General features: G+C 39.4%; 1 protein-coding gene across 1 annotated transcript in view; it reads left to right on the forward strand.

Annotated features, from left to right (window-relative positions):
* Window positions 1-570: 570 nt before the first annotated feature.
* tspan17 (tetraspanin 17) overlaps window positions 571-19,578 on the forward strand; it is a 29,860-nt gene continuing 10,852 nt past the window's right edge. Inside the window, exon 1 of the mRNA XM_037675941.1 lies at window positions 571-1,147. Coding sequence (XP_037531869.1) covers window positions 1,052-1,147 — 96 coding nt within the window. The 5' untranslated portion in view covers window positions 571-1,051. The remainder of the gene's footprint in view (window positions 1,148-19,578) is intronic.

Below are 19,578 nucleotides of genomic sequence, written 5' to 3' on the forward strand. Positions count from 1 at the left end.
AGGCAGATAAATCTGAGAATCATTGGCGTAACAATGAAATGAAATACCATGTTTCCTCAGGATGGGAAGGGGAGCAGATACAATGAGAACAGAAGGGGTCCAAGAATGGAGCCTTGCGGGACCCCACAGGAAAGAGGGACAGAAGCAGATAAATGATTGCCAAAGTTAACACAAAAACTCCTGTCACCCAGATACGAACGGAACCATTCTAGCGCCACACCTGTAATCCCAACCCAGTGTTCTAACCATGACATAAGGATGTTGTGATCAACAGTGTCGAATGCAGCGGTAAGGTCGAGGAGTACCAGGATCACAGACGGACCAGAGTCATTCGCTAGCAGAATGTCATTACAGACCCTTAATAAAACTGTCTTGGTGCTGTGCAGTTGTTTAAATCCTGACTGAAAAATCTCAAAAATTCTATTTGCATTCAAAAACTTGGTTAGTTGACTAAAAAACTATTTTCTCCAAGATTTTAGAAAGAAATGGAAGCTTTGAAGAAGAGGTAAAGGTAATGGATGGATGGGATTTCAGTAAAAACCCACCGGTGAGACACAAGAGGCCGCTCTTGAGGTGAAAAGGGCGAAAGGCAGCTCTGTGGGTTTGACAGCAAGGCAAAGGGGCTTTGCTTTACAAGGGGGGAAAAAAAGAGAAAAAGAAAAACAAAGGTGAAGCCTCTTACCAGCGATGCAGGGAGATAGATGCTACACTGGAAGACCACAAGTTTTAACTCGACGAGCTGCTTGACTGGGGGGAATAAAGACCAGGCTGAACGTCGACAGATGGACTCAGTTTGGTCTCAGCCGATTTGTTGTTGTTAGCCGCTGATGCTAACTGGAGAAGTTGGAGCTAGCTGGCCCTGCAGCCGGATGGTGAGCGCCAGAGACACTAAACCGGTTAGTTATGGTGAACTTTACCCTGTCCTAAACCACCCGGTGAGCAAACCAGGTGCTGTTTTAGCTCATGGAGACAACTAACTTTGACGAGAGGAGTTTGAGAACTGTAGCTTTAGCTGAGCCGCCGAAGTGCCGACCCCGTCCCTGAGAAACAAATGTCTGGAAGAATGAGCAGGAAACACCACATGAAAGGAGCCGAGGTCAGCTGCTGCGTGAAATACTTCTTATTTGGGTTCAACATTATCTTCTGGGTGAGTCCACGGTGTCTTTTTAACTTTTTTTTAACTGTGAAGCTGAAGAAGAGTGATGGGAGAAAGTGGGAAACAACAACCGGTTTAACCGGTCAAGCTAGCTTAAATGTCTAAAAAGCTACAAGTTAAAGTTTAATTTTTGCGGTTTATTTTGCTTTATAAGTCGCTAAGTGTGGAAGTTGTAATCCAGTTTTTGTTTTTAGCTATAACTAAGGTTTTACATATCAGATGAGCTTGTTTGGGAGTTAAAGGCAGTGGTTTAATGTGGTGTAAAAAAGTTTTAAATCGGTTCATAAAGTTGTTAGTTTGAACCATCTTTGATTTAAGAGGGCTCGGGTTTAGAGTAGTTTGACAAAAAAAAAACAAAAAAAGTTTTAGAATTTCAGGTAAAATGATGGCTGATGACAAATTGAATGTGTTAATACTTAAATACACCACTTTTTATTCTGCTCCTGTGCTTATTTGTATTTTATGTGTTCCGGTCATGGCTTCATTGTACATTTTACAGGTTTATTGTAGGTGTCAAGTTAGTTTGATGAAAAGCCTAACCAGTGATCTGCAGTTTAGTCAGAGCCTAGAAGGCCTTACTTGACATGTTCTTTAAAAAAAAAAAAAACGAATTTAGATCATTTTTCTGACTTTAGCTTTGTGTTTTACCAGCTGACACTCATAAAACCATCTTTTGGTTAAAAGCAGAATATATATCATAAAATAGTAACCTTCATTTGAAAAACTGTGTAAAGAAACTCCAGTAATGCCTCGTTATCGCCCACCAGCAAAAGACAATAGTTGTTTTGCCCTGCATTTGTAATGCTAGCAAAATATCTCTTGTACCAGTGGACTGCTTTTAATGAAATACCCCCCAAAATGATCATTAAATGTAAACGTTATCCCTAACATTATCCAAGGGGGGCATCCCACCCCCCCAATGGCTCCGTCTGCCCCTCCATGAAGGTCATGGCATGTATTAAATGAATAAACATCTGGATGCAACCCTGACCTCTCTGAGACTTGTTGTATCTAAAATTTACTGTTGTGTTAAATGTGTACAGAACTAAGTGAGACGTACGCCTCCTGATGCGTTTGCACACGTTTATATGACCGGAGAGTCATCATTACCGTACTGACACGTTTGACTCGTCAAACTACCGATAGCAAAGAGAGAGCATGTGTGGGGACAAATGTTATAACCCACTCTAAACCAAAAAATAAAGATGGATAGGTCTTTAAACATGGCAACAATAATAATTATAATAATAATATGTTTGTTTTTTTTGTCTTGTTGATTACCATACGTCTCATACTTATGTTGTTTTGGCAATTGGATTTGAATAAAACACACTGGATGTACTAGTCTGTACCTCTACAACTGATTAACGTTTTGAGCCAACCCAATTCTAGCTGGACACCACAGCTAAATTCATTCAACCTTTATTTACCCGGTTAGTCTCATCGAGTCACGAGGACTCATTTACAAGAGAGACCTGTTTACTTAGTAAACAACAAAGTGCATGCTCAATAATCCAGGTATAAAATCCAACATTTTTCAGTCAGGTCATCTGGACAGTTTTTTTTTTTTTTTTGTGCTGAAACGTTTTGCCTTCGATCCAGAAGGCTTCATCAGTCAAGGAAACGCACAACAAAAATCAGTCAACAGCTTACTCCAAAGTGGAACAAACCAGTTCTGCTTGTGATAAGATGGTCTCTTTGGTATGCCCCTCCTCCATTTCCAGCCCTCTTTCTCTTAGTAAACAGAAAAATGACTGAAATTGAGGGAATTTTACTGATACTGAGCTCAGCAACCATCTTATCACCAGTAAACTGGTTTTTTTTTTCCACTATGGGAGTTGGTGCTTGTAGGACTCCAGTTTGTTTGTGGCTCCTTGCACTGAAAAAGTCCTTTGGATGAAGAACGAAGCGTCTCAGAAAAAAAAAGAAAGAAAAAAACCATCCAGATGACCTGACTGAACATTGTTGGGTTTGCACCGGGATTATTGAGCATGAACTTTGGTATACTGAGCAAAGTTTTGTTGTGGTAGTAGCTGAGAGTCAATAACTACGCAAAGAGAGCAACATCTTGCAATATCTCATGAGGATGCAGCGCATAACTTTATTTTCAAAGTTTCACCAAAACAGCTGCAGTACATCTCCGTCATGTTTCAACATAAGATGATCGTGGGCTAAAGCTGACAGGTGGTGGGTGACGTGCATTCCTTCAAGAAACTCTAGGCCTTTAGGTTGATGTACCTCTGCTCTTGCACAGCTGTAGATGTGAGAAAGGGTTTGATTCTCATCAGCATTGTTAGGGCAGTAGCAAATGAACCCACATCTCATTTACCCCCCCCCCCCCCACACACACACACACCAACCCTCTAGTCTAGATTTATTCCTCCTTCATGAAAAGTTTCTCTGTTTGTGCTCCCTCACCCCTCCCTCCTCACCCGCCTGCATTGCCTCTGTGCGACTGTCTGTGGGTGAAGGAATGGTGTGTCTGTCTGCCCCAGAGGGTCTTCCCACATGCAGTAGGAAAGAAAAGACCACACGGCCTGAATACTACCCAACCCTTCTCTTTTCAAGCATCCCATTGAAACTGTCCACGCCTGTGGTGCTCAATAGTCAGCACTATTGTTTCTCTTCACTTGCAAACCCTCCACTGCACAGAAAAGATGATGAGAACAAAGACTTGGCGTAAAAGGGTGAGGGGGGGCTTCTATTTTCTTCCATCGTGTGTTTTGTTCTAATGGACATGTCAAATACAGTGCTCTGAAGAAATATTTGCGCTTTTACAGATTCCTTCTATTTTTGCTAAAATATCACTTTTACATGTTTCAGATCACCAAACAAATGTTAATGTCAGACAAAGAGAACTGGAATAATTACAAAAAAACAGTTGTTAAATTATAATTGTGTTTATTAAAGGTTAAAACTACCCAAGTTAACCAGGAATTATGTGGAAAAATAATCCCCCCTGCATCTAATATATGACTTTCTAACAGATGGATCCATTCAGTGGCACCAATTGCAACTAAGAGTTTAAAAATACTTGTAAATGATTTTTTTCTCCTTCCTGTGGAGGATTTTTTTTTACTGGGCTTTGGATCTTTGTCCTGCAGAACCAAAGTGCGCGTGAGCTTAAGGCCACAAACTCATGGTCGGTCAGTCTCCTTTAGTATTTTGTGGTGGAGAGCAGATTTTATGGTTCCATCATGACATCAAGTTGTCCAGGTCCTGAAGCGGCAACATAGCCCCAGACATCACACCACCACCACCATGTTTGACTGCATGTTCTTTTCTGAAATGCAATGTTGGTTTTATGCTAGATGCAATGGGACACACACTTTCCAAACATGAAAGATGAAACGTTTCAACAAAAATAAACCGTCCATAGGAGCTGACGTATCTTTGTTGGGTTTTTAACCTGGATTATTGAACATGAACTTTGATGTTTTGAACCACTTTGGCCATGGCTGCCTCATACGAGTTGGCAGGGGAGAGGACAGAATCCAGAAACCATATTATCACCATCAAACTGGTTGGCACTCTATGTGAGTGTGGTACTTATGGGTCTGAGTTTGTTGTGGCTCCTCGGACTGATGAAGTCTTTTGGATGAAAGACGAAACGTTTCAACAAGAAGAAAACATCCAGAGGACTTGACTTAACTTTGTTGGATTTTTAACCTGGATTATTGAGCATGAACTTTGACCTACCAAACAGTTCCACTTTTGTCTACAGAATATTTCCCCAAAAGTCTTGAGGGTGATCTAGAATTAAATTTTTTTTGGTGCAAATATAATGGGACTTTGTGCTCCTTTTGGTCAGCAGTGATTGTGGCCATTTTGAATCACTTTCATTAAGGACATGTTAAATCATGAAGTCAGACCTTAATTGAGGCAAGTAAGGCCTGCAGGGCTTTAGATGTTCAGGGTTCTTTCTGGACTTCCTGGGTGAGTCATCAACAAGCTTTTTAAGGAATTTTGGCCAGCTGGCTGCCCCTGCGTAGGTTCACCACTATTCCATTATTTCTTCATTTAGATAACTCTAGTTAAGGGCTCTTTTGTCAGCTGTTCAGCAAAATGACCGCACTCACCAGTCCATCTTTATGCCGCCTTTGGCCGTTCAAAAATCACAGTTGTATGCGGTCACATCCCACACAGACGTGAGCTTTCAGAAATGAAGCGAGCATTGAGGAGCTGGCGTGGAGCAGAACTCAGCTGTGGTAACATAGAGTGCAACACTTTAAATGCACAAAATTAATTTGTGGCTCGCTAACTTTTTAATCTAAAAACAAAGTTGCTGTGTGTCATCATCAATCTTCTCTCAGTAATAAATCTGTTTGTTGTTTAATTCCACAGCTACGTGGTCACTGGTCATCACTTCATCACCTTACTGAGCCTCGGCACCGGCTTACGTTCTCACATGTTGACTGTTTCAGCTCGGTTATTGCCCCGCATCATAGCAAAAAGGCGTATCGGTTGGGTTGGCCTCAACCCCCCCTCGCCACCTCGGTCCATTCAGAAATCACACCTAGGCAGCCAGATAACCTCTAAGTTCAGCTTGAGATGTTTTGTGAAAGTGCTTTAAGTGGGTTCTTGATTCTACTGGCCTGGCAGTAGTTAGGTGTAGGTATGGCTAGTGACATTGAACTCAGCTTCCCAAGAAAGAGTCACATCTTTTATTATTTATTATATTTATCTTTGTCTATTATTATTATTTCTAGCCATTGGGTATCTGATCCTCCTTCCTGTTCCTCTCAAACCCAGCCGGTTGAAGCAGATGGCCGTTTGTCCTGAGCCTGGTTCTGCTAAGGTTTCTTCCTCGTGAGGGAGTTTTTCCGTTCCACTGTCGCCTTCGTGCTTGCTCAAGATGAAAGTTTTGCGATGGAGTTAAATTCAAAGCAGTCTGCTCCTCGGATAAATAGTGCTTTTAAAAAAAAAAATGTATATAGAATTGAGTATTTTTCTTGGGCTAATATTAAAATTTGTTTAGTGATTTGAAATATGGACAAAAAGAAAAAAAAACGGAATAAATAAATAAATAAGAGGAAACATACTTTTTCACAGCATCAGCTCTGGGATGCACACAGTCTCTTCTCACCTCAAACGTTCATACTGTTCATCACCACCCACTTGTCACCACAACCCTCAAAACCTGCGGTTCAAACACATGTCTGCTGTGCACGAACTGACACGCCTGCAGTGAGCCAGAGCTTCCTACAGATACAGGCTCAGATACATATTTTGATTGTATGCATCACAAATGAAAAGTGTTTTGTAACTCTGGACTGAGCAGTCAACGGGAAATTCTGAGTCATATCTCTGTAGTGTCTGACTCATGTGCTGTTCTTTCAGTTTAATGCTCAGACCATGCTCACAGGCCTGTGTCTGAGCTCTGTGGGAAACCGTTGAGCAAGTTTCAGCTCGCTGGCTGTTTCCGTTAACAACAAGATGATGTTCTCCACTTGTCCATGTGCTGCAGAACTGGATTTGACAGACAAGCCGGAGCATTTCTAAAATGAAAAGAAATGAGGGTTCTTTCTCCTCAAATCAGCCCATTTCTTTCCCCTGTAGTGATCTTGTCAGGCTTGAAAGTGTTGCCCAAATTGAGACAAAATGCTTGCAGGGCTGTGTAAATACTTTGAACAACATGGAGTAGGTGCATCCTTGCCTTCTTTCTCTGGGTCCTTCCTGCTCTCGTGCTCACTCTAGACACCCAGACATCTTCATCCCACAGTAACACACCATCTACCATCCCAAGAATAGATCTATTCCGCACATCCAGTTAATTAATCACATTTTCTGCCTCAGCTGCTGAAATGTGTGGAAGCTCCGCATGCTGTAATTAAGCGCTCGTTAAGCTGTAACCAAGTTGCTGAATTGGTTGATGCAGAGTGTTATTAGCCAGATACAGCTCCACATTGTTCACAATTGGCTCTAGAGCACATGTTGGATAATCACATCGCAGGTGGAATGCTGTCAAGGAACACGTGTGAATGCAGTCATTTGAGAACGCGGGACACTTGGACTCTTGAACTCCTGCTTACTCCTGGTGTTAAAGTCCAGTCAATCCAATCACAAGTGTACAGCAACAGGTTCTGTACACATTCATGACCTTCAGTTTAGCATTTAGGCTTCCATGTAAGTTGAACAAAAAACAACTTAAATCAAACAACACAGCTCAACAACAAAATGAAGTATGCATTTATACACAAAGACAAATCCCAAAGGTGAATTACAGGCAGTAAATTAGCTTTTTCACTGTGATTAAAACAATTTTCATTGTCTTATCACCAATATGCCTTTGTTGAGCAGTGTTCACCACATTTATATGTTATTTTATGACATGTAAACAGGAAAGCAGAGACCACTCCCAGGGAAGCTTTTAAAATGTTTCATTTCATTTCTTCTAATTGCACAAATGGTCTCTGTCATGCTGCTGGTCACAGTTTTTAACTGGACCTTATCAGTTTTCAATTGCAGTCAAAGGCTTCATGACACTTTTGATTACTAAAGATGTAGCTGTAGGGTGTAATTCTTAATTTTGATTTTGATTGTTGGGTTTTTAGACCAGTTTTAGTTGGTGATGCCACATTATCAGATGTACATAGTATTAGATGTAAATAAAAACTGTTTGTCTTAACAATCGATACTTTGATACATCCATCCATTATCTTTTGCCTGCCTCTTTTTCGGTTTCTGGGGTCACTGGTGCCCATTTCCAGCCATCACTGTGTGAGAGGCGGGGGACACCCTGGACAGTCTCCAGTCAATGGACACATGGAGACAAACGAGACAAACAACATTCACTCTCTCACTCACACCTAGGGACAATTTAGAGTTACCAATTAGCCTAACATGCATGTTTTTGGTCTGTGGGAGAAAACCAGAGTACCCAGAGAAAACCCACTTGTGCACGGTGAGAACATGCAAACTCCACCCAGAAAGGCCCCCGGACCGGGATTTGAACCAGGGTAACCTGCTCGCTGAGAGGCAACAGCTCTACCAGTTGTGTCACTGTGCTGTCTACTTTGATACAATTAATCCCAAAATTAAAAAAAAAAAAAAAATCAGGAATATTCATTTATGCTTAAATTGAGAGCCGTTTTCAACTCCCTTAGCCTTTCAGCCCCTCTCCTCACTGGTAGCAAAGTATTAAGCATGTTGGATGGCGTAAATTAATCTTACCCGTTTAATCATTAGCATTTTGCCAATAGCCATTTCAGTGCTGTTTGTAAAGTAATAAAAGAGCTTGTGGCTATGATTACTAATAAATAAACTGTTATTCTCAATGTTTCAAAGAAAAATAGTTTTTATTGTTTTCAACATTAATAGATGATGTTAGTATAACACAATCTTGTGTCTCATTTTATTTTATGAAGCAGATTAATTGGATACAATTAGCCAATATTGGCCACTTATAAAACGACAGCAGTAGCTGATCTATTACTAAGTATGAAAATGGAGATGCAGCAGCTGCTACAACCAGCCCACAATTTAGCTTTTTTTAAAGTGAGAATGCTCTTCTATATCTTTTAAGTGTTTGAAGTTCTTCTAAGGCTTGCTGTATATATGTCTGTTTAGGTTAATCAATATATTATGTCTTGTTAAATGAAACAATATTTTTTTTCTTCATTCGGCTGCTCCCTTTCCTCAGGGGTTGCCACAACGAACTAGCTCGCATGAAGACTTGGCAATTGTTTTTACACTGAATGCCCTTCCTGACACAATCACAAGACGATTGAGCTACCACAGCCCACTGTGGAACAGGGAGCTGATGACTAGGGTGCCCTGGGGGAGCAGATAGTGGGCCTTGCTTAAGGGCCCAGAGTGGGGCAAATGAGGGTGGAGTCAGGTGTGGGTGTTTCACCTTTCCCGCCCACATTTTGATGTTGTCAGTCAAGAGGGTTGAACTGGCAACCTTCCGATCACAGGCCCACCTTCTCTAACCTCTGCGCCACCACTCCCCTTATAAATGAAACAATACTTACTTTTTTCTTATGGACGATGCAGATCCTTTGAAATCAGAGTAGTCAATATTCGATATACTGTATTTTTCGGACTATAAGGCACACTTAAAGTCCTTAAATTTTCTAAAAAATTGACCTTAATTGACCTTTATGTATTAATTCTGGTTGTGTTTCCTGACCTCGAACCGATTTTTATTTGGTACAACTGAATAATGTTTAGAGTTATTGTGAATGAGTTGAATAAAGTTTGACTTATCTGACTTTTGTTTCGTTTAATGTGCCTTATAATCCGGTACAGTACAGATATTATTGTGCTGTAATAAGTATTATTTATTGTCCAAAACAAACAAACAAACAAACAATCTGTTCTGCATATCAAATTTCGGCTACTCAGATTTCAAAAGATCTGCACCATCCATAAGAAAAACACTTACAGGTTGACTAGTATGCTATACTTTTTCAGTGTATGTTCTGATCATTTGTTGATTTTCAAACTTTTTTTTTTAAACAAGTGTAGTTTAAAATATTTTACAAAAAAAAGGTAATGCTAACAGACAATTGCTGAACAATTTGCATGAGTGCAAAACGACTTCTTCTTTTGGCTTTTCCCTCATCAGGGGTCTCCACAGTGAGTCGTCATCCTCCATCTCACTCTGTCCTCTGCATCCTCTGTCCTCACTCAAACTACCTCCATGTCCTCTCTAACTGCATCCATATATATTTCCTTTTTGTCTTTTTCCTGGCAGCTGCATTTCTAACATCCTTCTACTAGTATACCCACTGTCCCTTCTCTGGACATGTCCAAACCATCTCTTTCTGGCCTCCCTAACTTTATTTCCCAGTTGTTTTCCCTGTGCTGTACCTCTGATAATCTCATTCCTAATCTTATCCAGCCTCGTCACTCCTAAGTAGAACCGTAGCATCTTCATTTCTGCTACTTCCAGTTCTTTCTCCTGTCTTTTTGTCAATGCCACTGTCTCCAGACCATACAACATAGCTGGTCTCACCACTGTTTTGTAAACTTTTCCTTTGACCTTTGCTGACACCCTTTTGTTACAAATCACTCCTGAAACTTTTCTCCATCCACTCCATCCTAACTGGACTCTCTTTTTCACCTTTTTACCGCATTTTCCATTTTCCTGGACAGTGGACCTCAAGTGCTTGAAGTCCTGAACCTTTGTGACCTCTGCTCCTTGTAGCCTCACTGTTCCACCAGCCTCCCTCTCATTCACACACATGCACTCTGTCTTACTACGGCTGACTGTCATTCCTCTTCTTTCAAGTACATACCTCCACCTCTCGAAGTTCTCTTCCGCCTGTTCCCTGTTCTCACCACAGATCACATCATCTACAAACATTATCGTCCATGGGGATTCTTGTCTGACTATCAGTTAGTCGATCCATCACCTGAGCAAACAAAGGGGCTCAGAGCCGATCCTTGATGCACTCCACCTTGAAGCTATCTGTCACTCCTACAGCACATCTCACCACTGTCCTGCTGTCCTCATACATGTCCTGTACCAGTCTAACATACTTCTCTGCACACTTTTCCCTCATCCATTTCCTCTCCATTTAAACTCCTTCATTTTCCCATCTTTAAACTTCTATCTTGCCAGTAATCATCCGGATATTTTCAGAAATGTCTGTTGCATTTTAGTTGCAAGTGAGAAATCATGGCCGTATGATTTCTCATTGTAAAGCTCATTAATTAAGCTGTGTTATTGCGTTCAATCAGAATAATCACGTGTACAATGTTTGATGTTAAATTTTGATTCTGTTAATAAATGACCACATTCATTTTGATGGGTCAAAGAAAATTAACGTCTCACGTCACTGATTAAACCATCTCCCACACAGTATCTCTGTCACATATCTGTCAAGTAGCTCGAAAAAGAGAGAATCCGTTTAAATTAAGTATAATATCAGGTACTTGAACTAGTCCAGATATTATAACATGTAGTGGAGCTCCGAAGCTAAATGAAGCTAACCGACCTATTTCACTACATTCTGCCACTCCAGATTTCCTCATGCAATACCACACTTCCTCCCTCGGCACCCTGTCGTATGCTTTTTATATATCCACAAAGACACAATGGAGTTCTTTCTGACCCTCTCTGTACTTCTCCATCAGCATTGTCAAAGCAAAGATGGCGTCTGTGGTGCTCTTTCCTGGCATGAAACCATACTGCTGCTCACAAATAGTCACCTCATCTGTCTAGCTTCCACAACTCTCTCCTAGATCTTCATCATGTGACTCATCAACTTAATTCCCCTGTAGTTGTTACCACTCTGTACATCACCCTTGTTCTTAAAAATGGGCACCAGCACACTTCTTCTCCATTCCTCAGGCATTTTCTCACCCTCAAATATGTCATTGAATATTTGAGTCAAAAACCTCACTGCCATCTCTCCAAGACATTTCCAAACCTCCACTGGTATGTCATCAGGTCTTACTGCCTTCCCCATCTTCATTATTTTCAGATCTTTCTGAACAGAGCTCACCCCTCACTGATCTTTCCTGGTCCATAACTTCTATGACCTCTACTTTTCTTTCCCTTTCACTCTCTTCATTCATTATTTCCTTAAAATACCCTTATCTTCCCAGCACGGTCTTGTTGGAAAATGGACATTTTTGAGGGATCCAGAGTCTTCCAAAATTTATCTTTCTCCTCTATGCCACATCTAACCTGTGGTGCATAATCACTGACAAAATTTGACATCAGACCTTCTACTCTACCTTCAGGCACATCACCCTATCTGACACTCTTTTCACCTCTGCTTCATTCTTTACCAACTCCTCCTTCATTTCCTACTCCATTTCTTTTTCTATCCACACCATGGTAAAACAGTTTAAACCCTGCTCCAATGCTGTGAGCCTTGCTGCCCTTCCACTTGGTCTTTTGGACACATAAAACATCTACCTTCCTTCTCTGCATCATGTCAGCCAGCTCACTACCTTTGGAGAGAAAGCAAAACATTTAGGCTAATTTACCTATTATAATCTCCGTGACTGCTGGTTTGCCTCACATGTTTTGCTGTAGCAATAATCAGGACAATCTGCAAACATGGTTATCTTTGATTATATTGTTCTGAGCCATGTGACTTTTTAATTTTAGATTTTCCCCTCAACAATGGTACTGAGAATTTTACTTACCGGTAGTTTTGTGTAGATAATAATTTAAGTATTGTGACAAAAACAAATTATTTAGGGGTGTGCTCTTTTTTTAGCAGAAAACAAGGTTTTCAGTTAAACATTTTAGGCTTTTGTTGTTGTTGTTGTTGTTGTTGTTGTTGTTGTTGTTGTTGTTGTTGTTGTTGTTTTTAAGAATGGCTATTGTATCCATAGTTGAAAAGAGTCTATACTTTTTGTTTTTGTGGGTGGATCTCCAAAAAGAAAGGAGCTTGATTTGTCTTTTTGTCCATTCAGGTACTAAGATCATTTGGCTGTGGGACAGATTGTCTCATGTGCTGAACATCTGTTTGAACAAAGAGGGAGAAATGAACTCCTTCAGAGATAGTGTTTCGTGTTTGTTGGCTTTTTTGCAGAAAAATCTTGATTTGGCAGAAAGAGAAACATCCAGTTACAGGTTTTATTTGCTTACTGATGAAGCGTAAAAGCTTAAGAAAAAATTCAATTAGAAAATTTCAGAACAAATGACAACAAGTACTTTTTGTGCCATAAAACAGGCCATGCAATTTAAAATAAGGTAACAGTTTAGATTTTTTTCTTGATCATATTTATGTCTTAATTGTATATAAGGACAAATTATCATTAAATATAACTTTGTATTTTATCTGTCTTTAATCATTGAGGGCAACTTAACTCCCTGAGAAAAGTTGTCTAAAAGGAAAGTAATGAAAGGACTGTACAAAAGCAGGCTCAGAATGGTTTCAGTGTACTCATTCAGTCAGATTCCCTTCAAACCGGCCTTATTGTGTCACCAGGGTTGTTTGATTTGCAGACAGGTCTTTAAAAAAATCCCTAAATACACACAGTATGAATAATCAAGACCAGTTACAGAGATGAGCTGTTGGGTTGAGCCCCTAAAGTGTCTATTCATGTCAGAGATTTAAAACTTATGTTTGGTTCTGCTCCGTTTTCTCTAAAGATACATTTTACTCTTTAACTACTTTGTGTAATTAATGAGGCAGAGAATCAGAAATGGGACAAAAATATGCCTAAATGAAAGGAAGCTATCGGGCAAAAATACCATTTGAAATGTATTTTTTTGTTGTTGTTCAACTCGACGCCTTGTGCTGATGGGATGAATTCATCTTGATGTCCACTGAGATACTCCTGACTGGAAATAGCAAAATTGACCACATATATCATGTTTGAATTCTGTTGTCTTCGTCCCTCAAATGATGCATTGCTTCACCTCGATTCTCACCTGCAGTAAATCTAGCATGCAGGTGATACTAAACTACATTGAAGTCTTAGAAATATTTAGAATTATTTCAGAGTATTTACAAGTTTCATAAGAGCTGTCTCATATGTGAATGTTTTGTTGATGGATGATTATTTTACTAATAATATGATTTAACTTCTTGAAGACAATTAGTAATTTAAAATATGCAAAACATTAATAAAAAAATAATGACTAAACATTTGTATGTCTGAAGTCTCTACTAGATAAAATGTTTCAGAAAATGCACAGATCTATTTGTTTTGGGCCTTCAGGTTAAAACCAAATATCACAAATATCAAACCAATGTATTGGAGAAAGATAAATTAAACAAACCAACAAAACAACAACTTTAATTTGCAGTAAATTTGATTGCATGTTCAAAAATGTGTAGGAGTCCATGATGTTATTTTGGGATAAAAAAATAACTTAATGATTCAGATTTAAGCTGTAAAAATACATTAACGCTTCAGCTAAGTTTAGAAGGAAAGTTTACTTATTTTTATGTCCTTCAACTTTACATTGTCTTTTTATACAGGGCACTCCAAACTTAAATTATTAAACTATTGCCTTTTGTTTTGATAATAAGTGCAGATTATCATCATCAGGTTTATTTCACTGAACTTTAAAAGCAATGCTCTATTGTCCAAAAAAGTTCAATCTGGTCCTCTGGACATTCAAAAAACAAGAAAACAAACAAACAAACAAAAAAAAACAAAGCAAAAAAATGTAGAAACGTTTTGTCTCTCATCCGAGAGACTTCCTCAGTCTGAGGTGCTGTTTTCAGCTCAGTCTCTTAAATAGCACCTTCTCAGAGTGGATCAACCAGTTTTGCTGCTGACAACCAAAACCAGCTGATCACATGCTCAAGAAGGACCATCAGCCTAACAATGGATCATTAGCACACTGATTGCTGTTTACTATTCACAGAGGGCTGAGTGATACTAGCAATCACAGCATTGTAAGAGGGGGACAGTTGAACCTGGAGGCCTCCACCCCTGTTTAATGATGGACGATTTCTTTTCACAAAGATGGCCTCCTTTACTCCTCTCTCAAACCATCGTTCCTCTCTGTCCAGGATGTGAACATCTTCATCCCTGAAAGAGTGACCGCTGGCCTGGAGATGAGTGTAGACCACAGAGTCCTGGCCTGATGATGTTGATCTTCTGTGCTGGGCCATCCTTTTGGCCAGTGGCTGTTTAGTTTCCCCGATGTAAGACTGATCACAGCCCTCCTGACACTGAACAGCATACACAACATTGCTCTGTTTGTGCCGGGGGACTGGATCTTTGGGATGAACCAGTCTTTGCTGTAATGTATTTTGGGGTCCAGGGTCTACCTGGATTATTGAGCATGTATCAGGATATAATGCTCTATTGTGTTTTGTACCCTCATTCTGAAATCTGACTTGGAAATTTAGATATTTGAGTTGATTCCATACTGCACCGACACATGAAGCCAACATAAACGATAACCATTATTTAAAATGAGCTCATGGAAGCAGCAGTTTTTAATGTTGGCTTCTAAAAACCTAAAGAAAACAGAGGAATGAAGCCACAGTGAAACCCGGAGTTTATGAAGCCACGTTTAGTTGTTGAATTAACCAAACTGTCCGACATCTAACAAATGTTCAAGTTCACCTTTTTCAAATAATAATGTTATCAATGTCAACTAGATGTTTATTAATTTTTCCGAGTTGGCTGTTATGTATGGACACAACATTCACTCATTTTTTGAGTTGAGTTTCTTTTTATGTGTATTTAAAAAAAAAAAAAAAAAGTTTAAACATTCCTGAACCAAACATGCAGTGGCATCAGAAGCATTTGTAATGTGGGGGTGGACACAGCGGGGGGGGGGGGGGGGTGTCTGTGGGTCCTCCCCCTGAAAATTTTGAATAAAGTAGATGCCATTTTCTGGATTCTGGTGTGTTTTAACGGGTTGTTGTTACACATCTACATTTACTGTACCTAAATAAGTAAACACTTAATTCAATAACTATTTAAAAGAGCACGACACAACAAGTAGTCTGACCAACAGCTCTCCTTGTGTGAATAGAGCACTCCCCGCTTCTCTCAAGCATCCTAGTCTTGAGAAAATTTTGATTTATAAAAAAACTCTTGAACTTAATTTATACTTTGAAGCAGTTCCACAACAAAAATTACATAATTTTGATCATGCTGGCCTAGCAAAAACTCGTTCTGGGGATAGAAGTATGCACCAACTATTTTGTGACTGGTCAGAACTTCATGGGCATGTTTATGCAGAAAAAAGGCTGAATTATACTTGTCATTTAGCTTCAACTGCTGCACTGAGGAGCAGATAGCTGAGGCTGTTAGAAAATACAACCATCTTTACAACTGTTACAATAAAAAAAAGATGGTCAAATACATTTTATAACGATAGTCAAAGAACTTAGGGATGAACATTGCACGATTCTAGTTTGGAGGAGAAAGCGTGGAGACGCAGGCGACTCGTGGCTGTGCTGGCTGGCAGGATGTAACCCTCGGACAATCCGTGCAGGGACATGGTTTTGCACTGTCTGTCAGAAAAGGTGGCAGTCTCTTCTTAACAAACTTGCAAATTAGAGCTTGCCTTTGGTTAACAGCCAAAATTCCAAATTTTCCTCCTCCATAATCAACTGAAAACACCTACATCTGCCAACCGTGCTATTGCCGTGTTTTTGTTTGCACGTGACATGCTGCAGTGGCTTTCCAGGTGTTCTGCTCTGCAGTTTCTCTTTGAGAATGAAATGTCAATGCGAAGAACATCTCACAACCATGTGAGCAAGAACAGACGGTTTACGTCTGGGGACAAATGTAGCGACCTTTAGACTTTTTGGAGAGCTCTTGTTTAAAACCAGTAAACATTACAAGAAAGAGAAGCACAAGCTGAACACAGAAATCAGAGCTGGATCTGTTTCCTATGTAAATATTGATGTGAACAATATGAATATGATTTTGGTGTAGTCAAAGGTCAGTGTAGCTTTTCCTGGTGAAACTACCACAAACACAACATCAAATCTCTGAGACAGTTCTCAGTTTAGCATTTTGCATTGGGCAGCGTTAAAACTCATGTTGACCATTTCTAGAAATTCTCCTCTCGATAGCCTCATCAATTTTTCAATGTTAATGATGTTTTGGTCTCTTTTGGCCTTTATCTCTACACACATACACATGCCATCAGTGTATGAGTAACATGTTAATAATGCTAAAACGTGTGGGTGGGTTTCAGTTATGTGCAGCCGTCTAAACAAGATTTATTTTAAAAACAGTATTTTTGTAAGAACATGTCAAACCACATTCTGCAGCTCTTACAACAACATGGCTCCCTGGTTGCAGATTTTATAGTCTAAACTAGCCTGACTGTACCTCTACTTTAACCTTCTGGTATAGATTGTATTATGCTAATGTTTTTACGTCTACAGTATTTATATTTGGCACATTTATACTACATGTATACTTAGCACTATGTCAAAGTCCTCAGCCTCTCATAGGAGAGAAACTAAACACATGACCAAAAACAAAAACTGACAATCTGTCAACATCTGGATTTTTAATTCTGGAGTCCAGCATGAGTTTAGGTATTTAATTTTACTTAAACTAAAGCTAAGTGAAGTCTTGCTACTAACACAGTTCCAAAGTAGCCTAAAGTTATAAACCTTTTCCACTCTTCACACATTATACTAATTATATATGAAGAAGGGTTTGAAATAATAAATAAAAAAAAACCTTTGTCATTCTCACTGAAATAAGAACATTATTTATTCAGAGTATCTCATAGATGCTTGTTTGCCTGGAAAATATGCTACGTTGCCTTTCTATGAAAACCTTATAAAGATAGGCAAAGAACTTATGGAAGAACATTGCACTCATTTTTATGAAAACCTCTTTCAACAAAATGTAACTTGAGTTACATTTCTGAAGTGTACTTCCCATACAGCTTGTTGAGTTCCCACAGGAGGAACATAAATACAGGGAAAGACTGAAGACAACCAGCAAGTTTGAACCTATATCTCCTCCGTTGAGACAACAACCAGTTAATTATATAAACAAGTGTTCACGTCATTATAAGACTCAGACACTGTAAAAGTTTGTCATCATGTTTCAGTTCATACTGAACAGCTAACTTTAGATGGGGTTGAGTAACTAAAGTTTTATGGTAAGAGTTATTTCTTTGTCACAAGTTGTAAGTGTTTGTTAATCCGCATGTTGTCCGAGGTTAAATGCTGTAAAGCTCCTGATCTGTGGGTCTAATCTCTTTTACCTGGTGTCTACTCGCTGATCCAAACTCTTCCTGAATGTCACTTTCCTGCTAAACCACCACAACACCCTTCACTACAGCTGCTTATGTAACCACGGTCCAGCTCAGCTTCACTGTGGCTGTTGTTTGACATTTTTCAACATATTTCACTTTTTTCCTGTGTCCCGTTGGTGGCCATCAGTTTACCTGAGAAGTCCTCAAAGGTTTCTCATTTTAATTTGTAATATTGCCACAACAGTGCACTGGTGGTGTGTGAAGCCTGTAATAGTTGCATAAAACATAACGGTGAGCATGGTTTCGTCGTGTTCATTTGGTTATAATGTTAAAATAAATAGGCAGGTTTAACGAATATATCAATATGTGTGTGTGTGTGTGTGTATAATCTGTTAGATTCATAAATCCCTAACCAAAATAATCGCTAAGGGAAAAATAAATCACTGTAATGCCACTTTAATTGGCGATATGTGACTTATCTGTGCTGCTGATTATCCATGCTGCTGATCTCTTGCCTTTATGCTGCTGTATTCATACCCATCTGCTCACTACAGACTCATGTTGGGACTGCTGTTTAATATACCGTATTATTTTACATTATTAATGTGTAGCGTATCTCAGATTGTGTAGCGTTCGTTTAGCGTATATATTAGCGTAGATCTTAGATCCTAGTATACTGTTTCTTTTTAGATTTTTGCTATTTTTGGATGCAACCGAGATCTTGAGTACACAATTGCATTCCACCTCATGTACCACATGTGATGGGAATGACAATTAAGAACCTTGAACCTCGATTTATACGTCATATATATCAAGCTATCAAGAACATTGTAGTGTTTAAGTAAGGGACCGAGATGGGGTAGAGGCAGGGCAGCCGACTTGGGACCCGAAAGTCCCAGGCTCGATCCCCAGTCATTGCACATCTCATGGTGTCTCTGAGCAGTCAATTTCGCTATTGTATGGGAACATACAATGATCACAACACATAACACATTATTATTATTATTAAAGATAAGTTATTTGTGTTGTCATCATTGTGCGTTCCCATACAATGGCAAAATGAGTTCTCTGCATTTAACCCATCACACCTGAGATACACCCAGGTGGAGCAGTGGGCAGCTATTAAAGTGCTCGGGGAGCAATTGGGGATTGTGTATCTTGATCACGGACATGTGGGCATGACGGGGAGTTGAACCTGCGACTTTTGGTCCCAGGTCGGCTGCCCTACCTCTACATCATCTTGCCCCCCACCATTTAGACGATGATAGTTAGATTAGTGAAAACAGATTTTAGCTTAGCTCTGAAGGAATGCATGTCACCCGCCACCTTTCATTTCAGAGTTTTAGACTTAAATCATCTTGTGATGAGAAATGACGAGTTATAGGTGTTTTAAAGTTAAGGTTTCATTTGTTGTTCCACCATCAGTGGTACATGAACAAAATTGTGTACACAGGGTCCTAGTTACATCCAACAAAAGTATAAATAGTAAAGAAAAACAGTAATAAGATCTAAGATATGAACTAAGAATACACTAAACACTAATAGTACAAAAACTGTAATAAAAAAACAATAATTAATCAAACCTTTAAAATGTTTTGTGCAATTTCATGCAATTTTGCAAGATTTTCCCAGGCTATAGGTTGTGAATGACTCAGCTACTACCACATCAAACTTTAGCTCAGTATCTGTATTTTCAACTGAGTTGTAGCCATGTTGAATAAGACTGGCTGCAAAAGATTTATCAGCTTTAAATCAAATTATTAGTTTCTAAAAGTTTCTTTAAAATCCATCCAGTGGTTCATGAAAA

The sequence above is a fragment of the Nematolebias whitei genome, chromosome 4, assembly GCF_014905685.2.
Source record: "Nematolebias whitei isolate Nwh7 chromosome 4, NemWhi1, whole genome shotgun sequence".
In the NCBI taxonomy this organism is placed as follows: domain Eukaryota; kingdom Metazoa; phylum Chordata; class Actinopteri; order Cyprinodontiformes; family Rivulidae; genus Nematolebias; species Nematolebias whitei.